At 39.9% G+C, this 14,902-nt stretch overlaps 1 protein-coding gene across 1 annotated transcript; it reads left to right on the top strand.

Annotated features, from left to right (window-relative positions):
- Nucleotides 1-182: 182 nt before the first annotated feature.
- On the top strand, nt 183-12,102 carry Poglut2 (protein O-glucosyltransferase 2). Its single transcript, XM_027396805.2, has 10 exons — nt 183-680; nt 1,765-1,970; nt 4,279-4,484; nt 4,656-4,733; nt 5,876-6,048; nt 6,169-6,406; nt 7,773-7,982; nt 8,594-8,683; nt 11,047-11,154; nt 11,876-12,102. Exons 1-10 carry the CDS (start codon nt 499-501, stop codon nt 11,891-11,893), a joined length of 1,509 nt encoding a protein of 502 aa, XP_027252606.1. The 5' UTR covers nt 183-498; the 3' UTR covers nt 11,894-12,102.
- Nucleotides 12,103-14,902: the final 2,800 nt, after the last annotated feature.

Genomic DNA, 14,902 nt, shown 5'->3' with positions numbered 1-14,902 from the left:
CCCTCCGACAGGACTTCCGCTAGTCCTGTGGTGGACTACACATCCCAGGGAGCCGAGGGCCCAGGACGCGTGTCCACTTTGACACACTCATCCACTAGCAGAAGAGCTTACTAAGCCGAGCCGCCGCACAGGCCAATCCTTCGCCACCCACCTTGGCTGGAACCTGCGACGGATTCGTCCCCAAAATGATGCTCCAGTGGCAGGAGTAACACAAGTTTGTCATTGTCCAGAGAAAGAGGAGACTGCCCTGCAGTTCTTACCCAGTGCAGCAGAGCGAGCAGCTTCCTTCTCCGGAACATGCCAGCGCTCGGGTTGTGACATCCTTGGGCACAGTGGAGACCCGCGCTCCGACACCGCACAGCAAGCGACACTTTAGGAACCGTCTGCTTTTTTGGCTGCTGCTAGAACTGGCCACCGTGCCCCTACCTACCCAGGCTAGCTCCGTCCACTTAGCACGTTTGCATTTATCCGTGGATCTTCTGAGAGTCGGTCTTGTAAATGTTCAGCATTTCGCTGCTTTCCTGCCTTTTTCTGGGGACTGTGTCAACACTTGCCCAGACCGCCGAAGAGAGGAGGCTGAGCCCAGAGAAGAGCGAAATATGGGGGCCCGGGTTAAAGGCAGACGTGGTCCTTCCAGCCCGCTATTTCTACATTCGGGCCGTGGATACCTCAGGAGAACAGTAAGTGGAGAAAGGACTCCTCAACTATTTGGAATCGCGGTTTAAAATTACTGGGTTTTTGTTGTTTTAGTTTTTGTTTTTGTTTTTTGTCTTTTATTTTTATCTGCCCCAACTTTTCTTTTCTCCAGACAGTTTACATTCCAGAATATTTGAGTAGTGTCTACATCTGGTTATAACTGGCTTCCAAATCAATTTTTCCCTATAACTTTTGGAAGTAATTTCAAAATATGTGTTCAATATAGTATAAAATATTGTTATATACTGACAGCTCTTTTCTTAGCTGATTAGATGGTAATTAAGGCTAAACAAATATCCCTTATTTTTAAGTACTTTCCCACAAACTGTCTTAAGAAAAATAGTACATCTAGGGAACTAAATACTAAAAACTAAGCACATCCCAAATAAAGGAATATTTAGTCCTTGTGTTGCTAATATGATAGACCAATTGTTTTTATTTTTCCCACAACTAAACATAATTGGAGTACCAGTATATTTGTTAGACTTTTATTAGTAGTAGTCTTTTAATTACGTGAATGTGGATGGGTTATATACCCAAACATGAGTACAGGTGCTGGAGGAAGCCAGAGATGGCATCTCCTTGAGGTGGAACTGCCTGCCTGTAGTTGTGAGCCTTGGGGACTATGGGACCTGTACTAAGTCTTTTGTATGACACTAAGTGCTCTCAACCACTGAGTTATCTCTCCAGCCCCAAGAATACTGAGATTTTGAGTCATTAAGAGCAAGTCTTCAAAATAAGGTCATCCTTGAAGTAACCATTTAATGAAAGACAAATTTCCAGATATGCTGAACAGGCTGATAGGAGTATTTATTTGTTATCTTTGTTTGCTAAATAGATTGGTAGTATTAATGTATCCCCTGGAAATATTTTATGACATTATTATCTTCTTTTTTATCTTTGATCCATCATATTGGTTCTGGTACTAAAAACCTAAGAGAGAAGCAAGCAAGCATATCTTAGAAGAAGGATTTAACGTAATACTCAATCTTTACAGATTGAAGAGAATAAATAGTGTACATTTGCTCTTAAAACAACCCTCATGTCTCATCCATCTTCCCATCACAGGTTCACATCTTCTCCAGGTGAAAAGGCGTTCCAGGTTAAAATCTCAGCACCTGATGAGCAATTCACTAGAGTTGGTGTCCAGGTATTAGACCGAAAAGATGGATCCTTCATAGTGAGATACAGAATGTATGCAAGCTACAGAAGTCTGAAGATAGACATTAAACATCACGGTCAACATGTGGCCAAGTCTCCTTATGTCTTACAAGGTATTTTGAAACAAAATTTTATGATAGGATTTGAATACAAAAATACAGGTCATTCCATCAATAAGAATTCCTTCAGAAAACTTAGTATACTTTTTCAATGAAAGAAAAAAACTACATATGTCTCTAATTGAAAGCAAAGTTAGGAGGCCTGGCAGAAGAGAGACATCGATTATATTTCACTAAAGACCAAGAAACATGACTAGCAAAGTTGCTCTCTGAAGATGAGTCAGTGAGAATAATCAAGTTAAAAGGCTGGGAGGTGGGTCAGCAGTGAGGAGCACATGCTGCTCTTACAAAGGACCAGAGTTTGGGTCCCTGCAGCCGAGTCAGGTGGCTCAGAGCCACCTGGAACTCCAGCTTCAGGGAGGAGGATATCTATCCAAAGGCGCCTTCATTCACATGTGTATGGACAAATGATTTGTAATAATAAGTGTTTGGGCATTAGAAGGGTTTTTAATGTATAATTTACCACAAGGTTTTATAAATCTTTTGGAGCACAGTTTACAATAAGAAATATAACATATACATGTATGTATATAAATGAGAATTGATATGTGTATATGAACATAGGAAATTGAAACAAAGTCTCAGAAAACCATACTTACCATTGCAATCATTCTCATTCTATGCTGCACTACTTCAGACTTTTTATTTTGTGTGCATGTGTGTGTAAATCTTAGCTATAAAAAAAGAATCATCAGGGCTGAAAAGATGGCTCCATGGTTAAGAACACTGGCTGTTTCTCTAAAGGACTTGGGTTTGGTTCCCAGCACACATAATGCTACCTCATGACTGTAATAACGCCAGGCCCAGGGGCCTGATACCCTCTTTTGACTTCCAAAGGCACTGCAGGACATACAGGCAAACAAAATACCTGTACACATAAAATAAAAATAATGGAAAAATAAAAAAAGAGTATTCAAATTAGATATGTAGTCATAGATAATTCCTGAATGAATGAACTAAGTAACTGATAATTATCACTAAAATTACCACGTGTGTTGGTTGACACAAGCCTTAAATCCCACTGCTCAGAGGAGGAGCAGAGGCAAGTGACCTCTCCGAGTTTGAGGACAGCCAAGTGGCTTGAAGCAGAAAAAGGATTGATCATTGGTTTGGCTATCATTGCCATGTCACTGTTACAGAGAAATTCTCTGCTGTTTTCTCTCATGGGATCAGAAGAGAACTTCTTCATTTTCCCTTTCAGGGGAGACAGGACCACAAGGAAAATTGAGAATTTTTTTTTTTTTTTTACTCTCTAAATTCTTCTTTTACATTTTACTGGGACTCCATGGTACAGTCCAACCTGCAAAGCATTAAAATGTATCTAAATTCCATTGTTAACTATTGGCTACTAGATCAGGTTGGACTCTTGAGGATTTCAGAAAGGAATAACAAACACAGTGCCAGTTCAGAATCTTATGTTATATTAGCATTATTTTTCTTCTTTTTTTATTTTTTCTTTTTTTATTTTTTTGGTTTTTTTTTTGGTTTTTCGAGACAGGGTTTCTCTGTGGCTTTGGAGGCTGCCAGGCTGGTCTCGAATTCACAGAGATCTGCCTGTCTCTGCCTCCTGAGTGCTGGGATTAACGGCATGCGCGCCACCACCGCCCGGCTATATTAGCATTATTTTTAAAAATGTATAATTAATTTATTGTGGTATTAGTGATACCACATATTTATAGGATTGCCTTTACTTCTATATATTTTCTCAAAAACGGGGGTCGGGTTAGTAGTCCTTTGTTTACATCTGTTATCACTGGCAATGGTTTGCCCATTGAGAAAAGAACTTGTTTGTATAATAAACCAACAAAATGGTAATTTATTTCACTTGTATCCTTTAGCACACAGATTCCTTGCTCTTTGCCAATATTTGGTTATTCTTTTTTAAAAGTTTTTATTTATATATGTATGTGTGTCCATGATGGGGGTATGTTCACACATGTGCAAGAATCACAGAGGCCAGAGTGGTATCAGATACCCTAGGCCTGCAGTTATTGGTGGTGGTGGGTCCTGGGTACCTAACTCAGGTCCTCAGTCAGAGCAGCAAGCACTCTTAAACTGCTAAGTCATTTCTCCAGCCCCACAATTATCCTTAGGTAATGAATTATATCCACATAGAGCATGAATTACTACCCATTGGCTTGATTTACACTTTCAGAAAGCAGGCCAGAAGAGAACAACATAGGAAGAAGAGCTGTGGTGAGCTGATAGGGTAGGAGTCTGGTAGAAGTTCATGGAGTACATGTTTACTATAACTCAGTTGCTAGGTGAAATGTTCACCACTGTGTTGTTTATACATGAACAGGACCCGTTTACCATGAGAACTGTGACTGCCCTTTGGAAGACAGTGCAGCCTGGCTACGGGAGATGAACTGTCCAGAAAACATCACTCAGATTCAGAAAGATCTGGCACATTTCCCTACGGTTGATCCTGAAAAGATTGCAGCAGAAATCCCAAAACGTTTTGGACAGAGGCAGAGCCTGTGTCACTATACTTTAAAGGACAATAAGGTAAATTATGATTGAAGTTTGTTTTCTGGACTCTGTGGTGTTTTGACCATTTGATTATACCTGGCTACTTTTGTTAAACATCATACTATGTGCATCTTTTGAAAAGTCTTTCCTCAGCAGTATCTGCCAGGGCTTTGACTCTCACGCAGTAAAGGTCAAATTCTCTTTTAGGTGTATATCAAGACTCTTGGTGAGCATGTTGGCTTTAGGATTTTCATGGATGCCATACTACTTTCTTTAACTAGAAAGGTTAGTATGTCTTCTCTGCACTTTGATACACAATGTCAATTTATATTTTGCAATTTAATTGTTCAAAACTTCATTAATATCAACATTAGGGGTGTTCTATTCTGGTGCTTTCTATATTGCTATTCTAAAGTTTTGTTTTTCCTGGTACATATGTTAGTTATTAAGGGATGCTATAGTAGCTTAAAACAGCAGAGGATGGTTCCTGAGGCCACCAGTCTGAAATCTGTTGTTGGAGGGTCACACTTCTAAGACTCTGGCGGCCTTTCTCTGCTGCTTCTCAGTTTCTGGTGGTATTATATTCTCAGTGCTCCCTTGTTCACAGCTTTGTGACTCAATATCTGCCTCTTGTCACATGGCCTTCTGCCCTCAAGAATCCTTCTCCTTTCCCAAGGATGCCAATCATATTGGATTAACAGCTCCCCTCCCCCAATTCTCGGGTAGCCTCAACTAATTAAATCAGCAAGATCACTCTAAGGCATTGGGGAGTAGGACTTAAGCCTATGCTTTGGGGGTAAATAAGTCAATCTATAGCGGTGTCATGTGGGAAGAAAATGCCTCTAGCTCATTAATTCCTCTCTGATCTCATTGGAGTCTCTTGGCAGTATTAGAGCAATAGAAATTAACTTTGCCAGCTTCTTGGTTTTATAGTAAGTCTACTGGCCAGCTTGGACACCACAGAAAGCAAGCTGAGGATGTTAATCCACGTGACCATATTCTGAACAGTTTTTGGCCATTTAACCTGAAGTAATTGCCTTTGCCTGAAGTCAGAGAGATTGGTCTTTTATTTGTGCAATGGCTAATATTGTTAAATTAACATACTGAATGGTGGGTTTCACTGTGACATTTTCATATATGTACATCATGTGGTTTATGTACACACAGATCCTTTTTTTTTTCTCCATATTTTGAGGCTGTCTTGCCAAGCCTGACCCTGAACTCATTATGTAGCCCAAACTAGCCTTACATTTCACTTTGTAGCACATTGGCATCTGGCTCATGATCACCCTACGTCACCCTCACGCCTGCTAGAATTACAGAGAAGCACCATTATTCCTAGTTCTGACTACTAAATTTAACTGAAACGTATATGGTTGTGTGCAATGCAAAGACTGAGAATAAGTTCCTGTCATCCCCACCCCCAGGTGAGGATGCCAGATGTGGAGTTTTTTGTCAATTTGGGAGACTGGCCTTTGGAAAAAAAGAAATCAAACCCAAACATCCAGCCGATCTTTTCCTGGTGTGGCTCCACAGATTCCAGGGATATTGTGATGCCTACCTACGACCTGACTGACTCTGTCCTAGAAACCATGGGCCGGTGAGAGATGGTCAGGGTTGACCCCGAGCCTTGGTTTGCTCTCTTTGGTGAGTCCTTTTCTATCTGATTTCATGAATTGACTGTTTGGGAGGAAGACATGTTCCGCTTCCTGTCTTCTAGAGTAAGTCTGGATATGATGTCGGTACAAGCTAACACAGGCCCTCCCTGGGAAAGGAAAAACTCCACAGCTGTCTGGAGGGGCCGAGACAGCCGCAAAGAGAGACTAGAGCTGGTAAAACTTAGCAGAAAACACCCAGAGCTCATCGATGCTGCTTTCACCAATTTCTTCTTCTTTAAACACGATGAGAGCCTGTATGGGCCCATTGTGAAACACATTTCATTTTTTGATTTCTTCAAGGTATGACATCATCTGTGGGATTCCTTTCTGCTTTCTAGTTTATGTATAAATAATGGGGAAGGGAACTAAAGTCTGCAACTTATAGAGGATGGGAAGGTGTCACACAGCACAATGAGTACTGAGGCATGGAAATGCAGCCTAATTCTGGATTCACCACACAGCACTGATTTTGAATAGCATTAATGGAATTTAGAACCTGGAAAAAGCTCTATTTTTTTCCCCAGCTAATCCTTAAGATAAATGCAAGTTTGATCAAATCCTTTTTTATTAGTAGGTATGTGTAAGTCACTTTAGAAATACTTCTCCCCCAAATCACAAGAAGATGTAAGGCAGGGAATGACGTGAAACCCATCTAGATGTTCCGGGCGTTCTGGGGATGGTGGATGGTTTTCTGCACCTAGGGAGTAAATTCCTGGTGTTTCCAGGGAGTAACTCTTTCTGACAACTCCTTTTCAAGCAGTGGTACCACCCCACTCTTGGGCCCCGTAGGTGGTTTCTCAAGTTCTTTGAGTCCAAAAAAAAAAAAAAAAAAAAAAAAGTGGGCGAAAACAAGTGGGATAATGAGCTCTTTCTGCTCTGTGGACACTGAGTATTCATTTGATGGGTTCCATGGCGGGAGGTAGACCTGAGGGGTGCCATTAATTCAAATACTGGTATTTTTCACATATGTATATTGAAACAATTTTTTAAGTGTAACAAAAGATAGATGATTAGCCATCCCTTCTCAGAAAGCATGGCGTGTGTGTGTGTGTGTGTGTGTGTGTGTGTGTGTGTGTGTGTGTGTGTGTGTGTGTAAAAGCCAAAGGAGCCTTGGGTGTCGTTCCTCAGCAGCCAGACACCTTGATTTTTGATACAGGGTTTCTTGCTTGGCTTGGAGCATGTCAAGTAAGCTAAACTGACCAGCTTTCGAGCTCCAGGACCCACCTGTCTCCCCCTCCCTAGCACTGGAATTACAAGCACATGCCACCATACCCAGATTTTTTACAAAGGTTCTGGGCATCCTCAAGTCCTTTTGCTTGCAAGGCAAGCATTTTACAGCCTGAGCCATCCTCCAGCCCCAAGAGCAGTATTTCATCACTTGGTTTTATTTTTGCCTGTTGAATTTTCCACATCTAAGGCTATTGATTTCCATAGTTCTGAGGATAGTATATTCATAAATGTTCTTACCCCAGAACTTATTAATTCTCTTAAGACATATGTGTCATATTTTAAAAATATTATTGACATGGCACAGAATGCAATACTTATTAAATGTTAATGGAGAGGGAAAGTGTCTGAGGATGGAAAAATAGTGCATAGAAGGGGGAAGAAAAAAAGAGTAGAAATGGGAATTTAGTGAAGGCTCTTATACTTTCCTGCTTTGCAGCACAAGTATCAAATAAATATTGATGGCACTGTGGCAGCGTACCGCTTGCCCTATCTACTGGTAGGCGACAGCGTGGTTCTAAAGCAGGACTCCATCTACTATGAACACTTTTACAATGAGTTGCAGCCTTGGAAACACTACATTCCAGTCAAAAGCAACCTGAGCGATCTGCTGGAAAAGCTTAAGTGGGCAAAAGATCATGATGCAGAGGTAAGGTCATTCTCCTAGAAGGCTTGCTCCTACTTGCACCACCGACCATATCACGGGAGTGTTTGAACCGTGCCTGAACACTGGGGTATTCAGATACTGCTTTTACCTACACGTGGGATGCTGCCTGACCAAGGGTAGCATGCAATTCCCCTCAATGAACATAACCACCACACTTTAGATGAGTGTGTTTTCTCTTTCAGTCAGATTGATTGGCGATATAAGCAGTACCTGTCTGGCAGTAGCTGTCAATAATTACTGTAGGGGATAATTAATAGTAATAAACGAGGCTAAGTGTCTGCTGAAAACTGAAGGGAAAGAATGCAAGGCTTCATCATCTGTGTTCTTGATAAGTAGTAGTTACTTTGCCTGCATCTGGCTCCTCTCTCCTCTCTCACATCCCACATGGCAACTTGTACTTTCGAATCTTGCAAACTTCTCTGGGCTGAACAATCATACTCTGTGAAATGCACATTAAGGCTACTCCCAAAAATATGTTTTCTGTCTGATCTCACTATGCAGTCTGAAGGTCTGTTTGCATATATCTGCTAGAGAAAGAGTAAGTTCCATTAAAGGATTGTTTGTTTGTTTGTTTGTTTGTTTAATTCCTATAGGCAAAGAAGATAGCAAAAACAGGACAAGAATTTGCAAGAAATAATCTTATGGGTGATGACATATTCTGTTATTACTTCAAACTTTTCCAGGTTAGTATTTTCACACAGCTTTCATATTGCTTATGACTAGACATGTTATAGTCAAACAATAGTTCATGTAAAATTTTCTAAAAGTATATTAGTATAAAGACATATATATCTGCCACTTTAGAAAAGATCAGATGCAAATACTAAGTAATAAGTATTTGAGGCTTGGAGTATAGCTTAACTAGAAAGCACATATCTAGCAATCATGAGGCATTGGGTTCAGTTTGGGGCACTGTAAAGAGAAAAAATAAATTGGTGAATACCAAGAATGTAGCAACATCAAGTGAAAAGCTTTGATATTCGGCCTCAGGGCCTGGGCTTGGAGAGTGGGACTGTATGTTTGGAGAGCAAGTCCAGACTTGGGTAGAAAAAGGCCCATGGCCTGGCAGGTTATGAGTTCAAGGGGTCTATGGCTGTACTCCCTCAAATAAGTCCAGGCTCATCTAATCTGGGAATTAAGCAGGGTTGGACCTGTTTATTACTTGTATGGGGAACTGCTTGGCAATACTGGGTACTGGAGGCAATCATTGAGTCAAAATATGAAAAAAAAAATCTTATTTAAACAAAGTACAAACTATAATCAGCCTCTTGGCCCCAAATAGCTTATACCTTTTCTTGAAAATTATTTTCACTGACCAAGAATTTATAAATTGTAATCCCAACATATCTGATGATTTAAAAGGCTTCTCATCCAAAAGAATGCAGAACAAGTTATTTGTTAGTAATAATAGTAGAACTAAATTAAGAGTCTTGTCTCAGAGTTACAAACATGGAACACCCTATATTACGTTCTGCTATAGAGCAAAGTTGGCCTGTCTCTGGTTTGTACTGGTCTATTTTATAACCTTCCCTAGAAGGTGGTGAAAGGATACAGAGAGTGAGTTATGTAAAACAAATGAACTAGACTAGGGGGCTGCAGTCGGAACATCTACAGATTCATTGTGTTGTGTCATTTATTTAGCAAATGTGCAGCGTCCATGCCCAACACAGTTCCTGTTGCAGAGTAGGAACATAATCAAGAAAGGTGATAACACAGACTCTGCAGCTGTAGTGGGGAAAGAAGTAGGCTCTGTTCTCCTTCTAGGGAGGATTTTGTGCAACATTATTTTTCACTTAAAGCAGAACATGGTTACAAAGAAATATTTAGTCATATAAATCTGGGATGTCTAGCTGAAGATATGACTCAGCAGTTACTTACTGGTCTTTCAGAGAACCTGAGCTCGGTTCCCATCACCCATGTCGGGCAACTCACAGTTATCTATAACTCTAGCTTTAGGATATCTGATCCCTTGGCCTCTGTTCACATCCACACTCATGCACATACCCACACTCAAGACACATAGTTAAAAACAAAACAATGTTTTTTAAATGTGGATATGCTAGATGTAGTGGCACACACCTGCAATCCTAGCAATCAGGGGATGAAGACAGAGGATTGCTGCAAGTTTGACACTGGTGTGGTCTTCATATCAGTAGGCCAACTGTAGTGCTAATTTGTCTCAAAAAATACAAAACAAGATAGAGCTGAGCATTAGCTGGATTGGTAAAGTGCTTGCTGCATACACATAAGGGGACCAAGTTAGGACCCCCAGCATCCCTGTGAACATCTGTTTGCCGCAGAAATTATTTGTAATCCCAGCATTGGGAAGCAAGAGGCTCCCTGGGGCTCAGTCTAGTCCATCAGTGAGCTCCAGGTTCAGTGACCCTACCTCTAAAAGTAATGTGGAGAGAGACTAAAAAGGACATGTGATGTCCTCATTTGGCCTCCACACATCTATATACACACTACACACACACACACACACACACACACACACACACACACACACACACACACACACACCACACAGTTATCTAATAAGGGATCTAGTTAGGAATTGGTAGCCAGTGTTCCCAGAACAATCAGGAACTCTGTATGGGGAATTTAAGATGGTTATAGTGGACACTGTAGGTAACAGTTAAGTACCTATGCATTAAAGGAATGCTTTACTTGTAAGTTCCAGTGTGTCTAATTCGATGAGTATACTTAAAGAGCTGCTTAAGGAATTCAAGCATAAATCTAATTAATCTTAGTGATAAAAATCAGGAGTCAGATTTTTATCAGGGTAAAAACCTGAAAGATCAGAAAAGCAGAGGAGCAGCCACTGGTGACTTCCTACCCCTTCAATTCCTCCATCCAAAACAGGCCTAGATCCTCTCTCCATCCCACCTTATCACTTCCTGTCTCCTCTCTGTACAGACCTCCAGACCTCTATGGTTAACTAGAGGCTAGCTCTGCCCTCTGACTCCAAGCAAGCTTTATTTGTCAGAACATAAACAAAATATCACACAACAAGGAGGAATGCTTTTGTGTTGATGTTTAACAGGGCTATGCCAATTTACAAGTGAGCGAGCCACAAATTCGAGAGGGTATGAAGAGGGTCGAGCCACATTCTGAGGATGATCTCTTTCCTTGCACATGCCATCGGAGAAAGGTAACAAGAGCAGCCTTCCGGCTCCAGTTCATGTGATTGCTCACTGTTGGTGAAAAATGCAGAAATTCTGAATGCTAGTAAAATTTTAGGTAGCTTATTATCAGCCTGGTGGGACTCTGTACACCATGACAGTTTGTAAGTAGGAGTTTTTGGTTCTTTTCGTGTGTCTTTTTCCGAGAAAGGATTTCCCACTCACTCACTGACCCCCTCAGTGGTACATCACCTATGCTAATCCCTGTCTGTGCCGCAGGAGTCACTAGAGACAATAATGAAACTGATTTAATGTCACAAAGTTTCTTTTGGCTCTGCATGAGATGGGGCGATTTCATTTCCTTTTTATCTCGAATGTGATTTATGATACCAGATCGGTATCTTCCACCAACTAGTGGAAGTTTAAATGAGAGTGGCATATCTTGTTCTCTGTCTATGCCATTTCTTCACACATACGATCGTAACACAGGTGTAATGGTGCCACAGACCCCTGGATATTTAAGGTCTCCATCACTCTCTTCCATGAATCTGAGTGTGATTTTATACCCGGGTGATTCTGGTCCTCCAGAAATAGTCCTGAGCTCTTAAAACACCTAAAAGAAACTTGGGTTTTTTTTTGTTTTGTTTTTTGTTTTTCCTCCTCTCATCTTGAGGAGAAAATAATTGTCTGGTATGAGCATTCATTTCTAAGATTTCTTAGTGACTCTTAAATTTTTCTTCTTAATTGCAGACCAAAGATGAACTCTGATATGCAAAATACCTTCTATTCATATGATGGTGCTCTGAAGACACTTCTTAACTGTAAAGATTATTTTTAAGTATTAGTTCCAAAAACAATGTAAAATCTGTTGGTGACTGTTAAATTCTCAGAGTGTTTCTTCTTATGCAGTATTCCTGTAACTGTCCTTTACAGAACATTTTAACATTTTTATAATAAAACCACCTTTATTTTAAGGACCTATGTTGTACCAATTATTAGCTATGAGGAGAAAGTGGAAAGTCTGGGTCCTCTATTCTTGCCTGCTGACTACTTGCACTTAAACAAACCTTCAAAAGCAAAGCAAAACCCAGCCAATTGTGGTGGTTCATGCCTATTACTCCAGCACTCTAGAGGCTGAGACATTGCCATGAGTTCTAGGCCAAGCTGAGCTACATAGTGACTTTCAAGCCAGCCTGACATATAAGGCTGACTTGGAAGACAGTAAGACTCTGTCTTAAAATACAAATAACTGTCTCTTATAAGCTGTTTTTATCTTGGAATGATATTCATTCAGTTGCAGCCAAACCTCACTCTAAAAAAACATGCAAGAGCTGCCTTTATCTGGCCTCTTCGTCTTTTGTAATCAAATCTGTTCCCACTTCCTGACATGAATCCTATCACTGTCCACCAATGCTTGTTCCCTTCCTGTCCTGTATTGGCTATGCCCTTGGTGTAGAAGACGGGATCCATTCTTGTGTGTCCACCTTGTTTAGGAATGTAGCACCTTTGAGGCTTTGTTATCTAGTCACCACACTTGGCAGTAGTTGCCTATAGATGTTCCCTTCCATCCCAGACCTTAAGCATCTTGAGTACAGAGACCATTCTTTTTAGGGTCTAACAGGCTTGCCTGAATCTGGAAGGGGCAACAGATTTTAAATGGGTAAATGAATAATTAATTTAAAAATGCAATTAAGGTACTAGCTGGGGGCCAGGCATGCTGGTACACATTGCCTTTAGTCCCACCACTCATGTTTCTTCCAGTTAGACAAGTCCCACTCAAATTGTAACAGCCAATCTCCAAGTTCACTAATTTAAATGTTAATCTCATTGAAAAATGCCCCAGCAGAATATTCAGAATATTAGATGTTATGTTAGAGAATGGCCCAACCATGTTAACCATCACTAGTGGGAATTCATATAATGAATATTTATTGAGCACCTAATATGCATTCAGATATTGCATTTAGTTCCAAAGATAGATCAGGGAATAGTTATTGCCTCTTCTTGATAAAGGATGGAAACTTACAATCAATAAAATAAGTATGGGTTGTGTCTAAAAATGGCATCACAGGAATGAGTAGTAGTGCCTACTTAACGCTAATCTAAATATGCTAATTGGAGATTGACTGTTGCTATAGCTTATGATAGCTACTGTTAAAATATTAAAAGCTTACTAATTTATTAAAATTTATCAATTAGAAGAACTTTAAATATTTTTTTCAGATATCTATCAGAACTATTCATATTTTATTTTTCTGGTTTTGTTGCATTCATTCATAGTGAATTACAGTAATAGCATTTTAATTTTGAAACAGTGTTAAAAGCCATGCTCATTATTTATTTGGTCATGATGAATTAATTGGTACGGTAATTGATTTAGACAGTTTTTTCCTGGTCTTTTTACTTTTTGAGACTTTTATACCATGTGGTTATTTATGTTTCTTTTCTTTTTAAGACCTGATCTTACTAGGTAATCATGGTTGGCTTGGAACTCATATGTAGCAGAGTGGCTTCAAACTTATAGCATTTTACCTGCCTCTGCCTCCTGGGTGCTGGAATTAGAGTCAGCTGGCCACCATGCTTGGCCTTGATTTAGGACATTTTAAATCTGGCTCACCACCCATATTTGTATAGCTTCTAAGCTAAGAATAATTTTAACATCTTAAGTCGTTGAAATCATCAAAAAATTATATTCCAGTACATGCAGCAATATTTTGGTTCATAAAGGTTTTATATTAGTTTCCTATTATTTCTGTGGGGAAAAAAACAAAAACTGTCACACACTTAGTCATCTAAAACAACATAAATGTGTTGTTAAAATTCTGGAAGTCACAAGTCAGAGATCAGTTTCCCTGGGCTAATGATTAAGGGGTGGGGCACTTGTCTTTTTTTCTTCTAATGCTGCATTCTTAACATTTCTTGCCTTAGGAGCCCTCTGTCCATCTTACTAGCCTGCCCCCAATGTCTTAAAGTCTTGCTCTGCTTCTCACCACACCACTGCTATCTCTGAACACTGTAGCAATATGAGCACAATATGCCAATGTCCATGGGCTGGTAAATGGATACATAAAACAAAACAGGCTTGTGTTTAGAAATGATTTGGTGAGAAGCAGCAGAGTACGCTTGTACATACTAAGTGCAAGATAACAGACCAAAGGTTTCATTCCATGACGCCGATTACATGAACAATCCAGAAAAAGTAAATCTGCAGACACAATGTTAGTGGTTGTTTGGTGTTAAAGGTAGGAAAGGGGAGTGGCCAATTCCTTCTAGAAGTGATATGTGCTTAGAATTTGATGATGGCTGCAAATGATTGTATAGTTACGGGAAACTGCCAAATTGTATACTTTAATGGAAACTTAGGACATGCAAATAAAGTAAATAAAGCATAGCTAGAATAGCAGAAAGAACCAGAAATGTGGGTAGAATGTATGCATGGACAAAGCCTGGGGTTCCATTCCCAACAATCCAAAGAAGGGAGGAGAGAGGAGATGTTGGGCAGAGGGAGGGAAGGATAGTGGGAAGTGAGGAAGAAAAATTAGTAGACAATAAGTGTTAATTAAAAGTATTAAGACTATAACTTGAAAAAGCACTTGTGATAAATGGTTCTCAGCTAATTGCCAGAAAAGAGGGCAAGTGAAAGACAGGGGCCATTATGCTGTATTTTAAAAAATAAGTTTCTATTTAATGTTTCCTGGAACCTGACCTTCCCCAACCCATGACCTTGATTTGTTTTTGTGTTTTTGTTTTTGGTTTTTTTTTTGTTTTTTTTTTTTT

This window comes from Cricetulus griseus, chromosome 2 (assembly GCF_003668045.3).
Source record: "Cricetulus griseus strain 17A/GY chromosome 2, alternate assembly CriGri-PICRH-1.0, whole genome shotgun sequence".
In the NCBI taxonomy this organism is placed as follows: domain Eukaryota; kingdom Metazoa; phylum Chordata; class Mammalia; order Rodentia; family Cricetidae; genus Cricetulus; species Cricetulus griseus.
This window is presented reverse-complemented; position numbering and strand designations above follow the sequence as displayed.

Excerpts from the sequence above, each read along its gene's own strand:
- Poglut2 (XM_027396805.2), top strand. The coding sequence starts at position 499 with ATGTTCAGCATTTCGCTGCTTTCCTGCCTTTTTCTGGGGACTGTGTCA. Across the intron at positions 1,971-4,278 it reads GTCTCCTTATGTCTTACAAG|GACCCGTTTACCATGAGAAC; the intron begins GTATTTTGAAAC and ends ATACATGAACAG. Across the intron at positions 6,407-7,772 it reads CATTTTTTGATTTCTTCAAG|CACAAGTATCAAATAAATAT; the intron begins GTATGACATCAT and ends CCTGCTTTGCAG.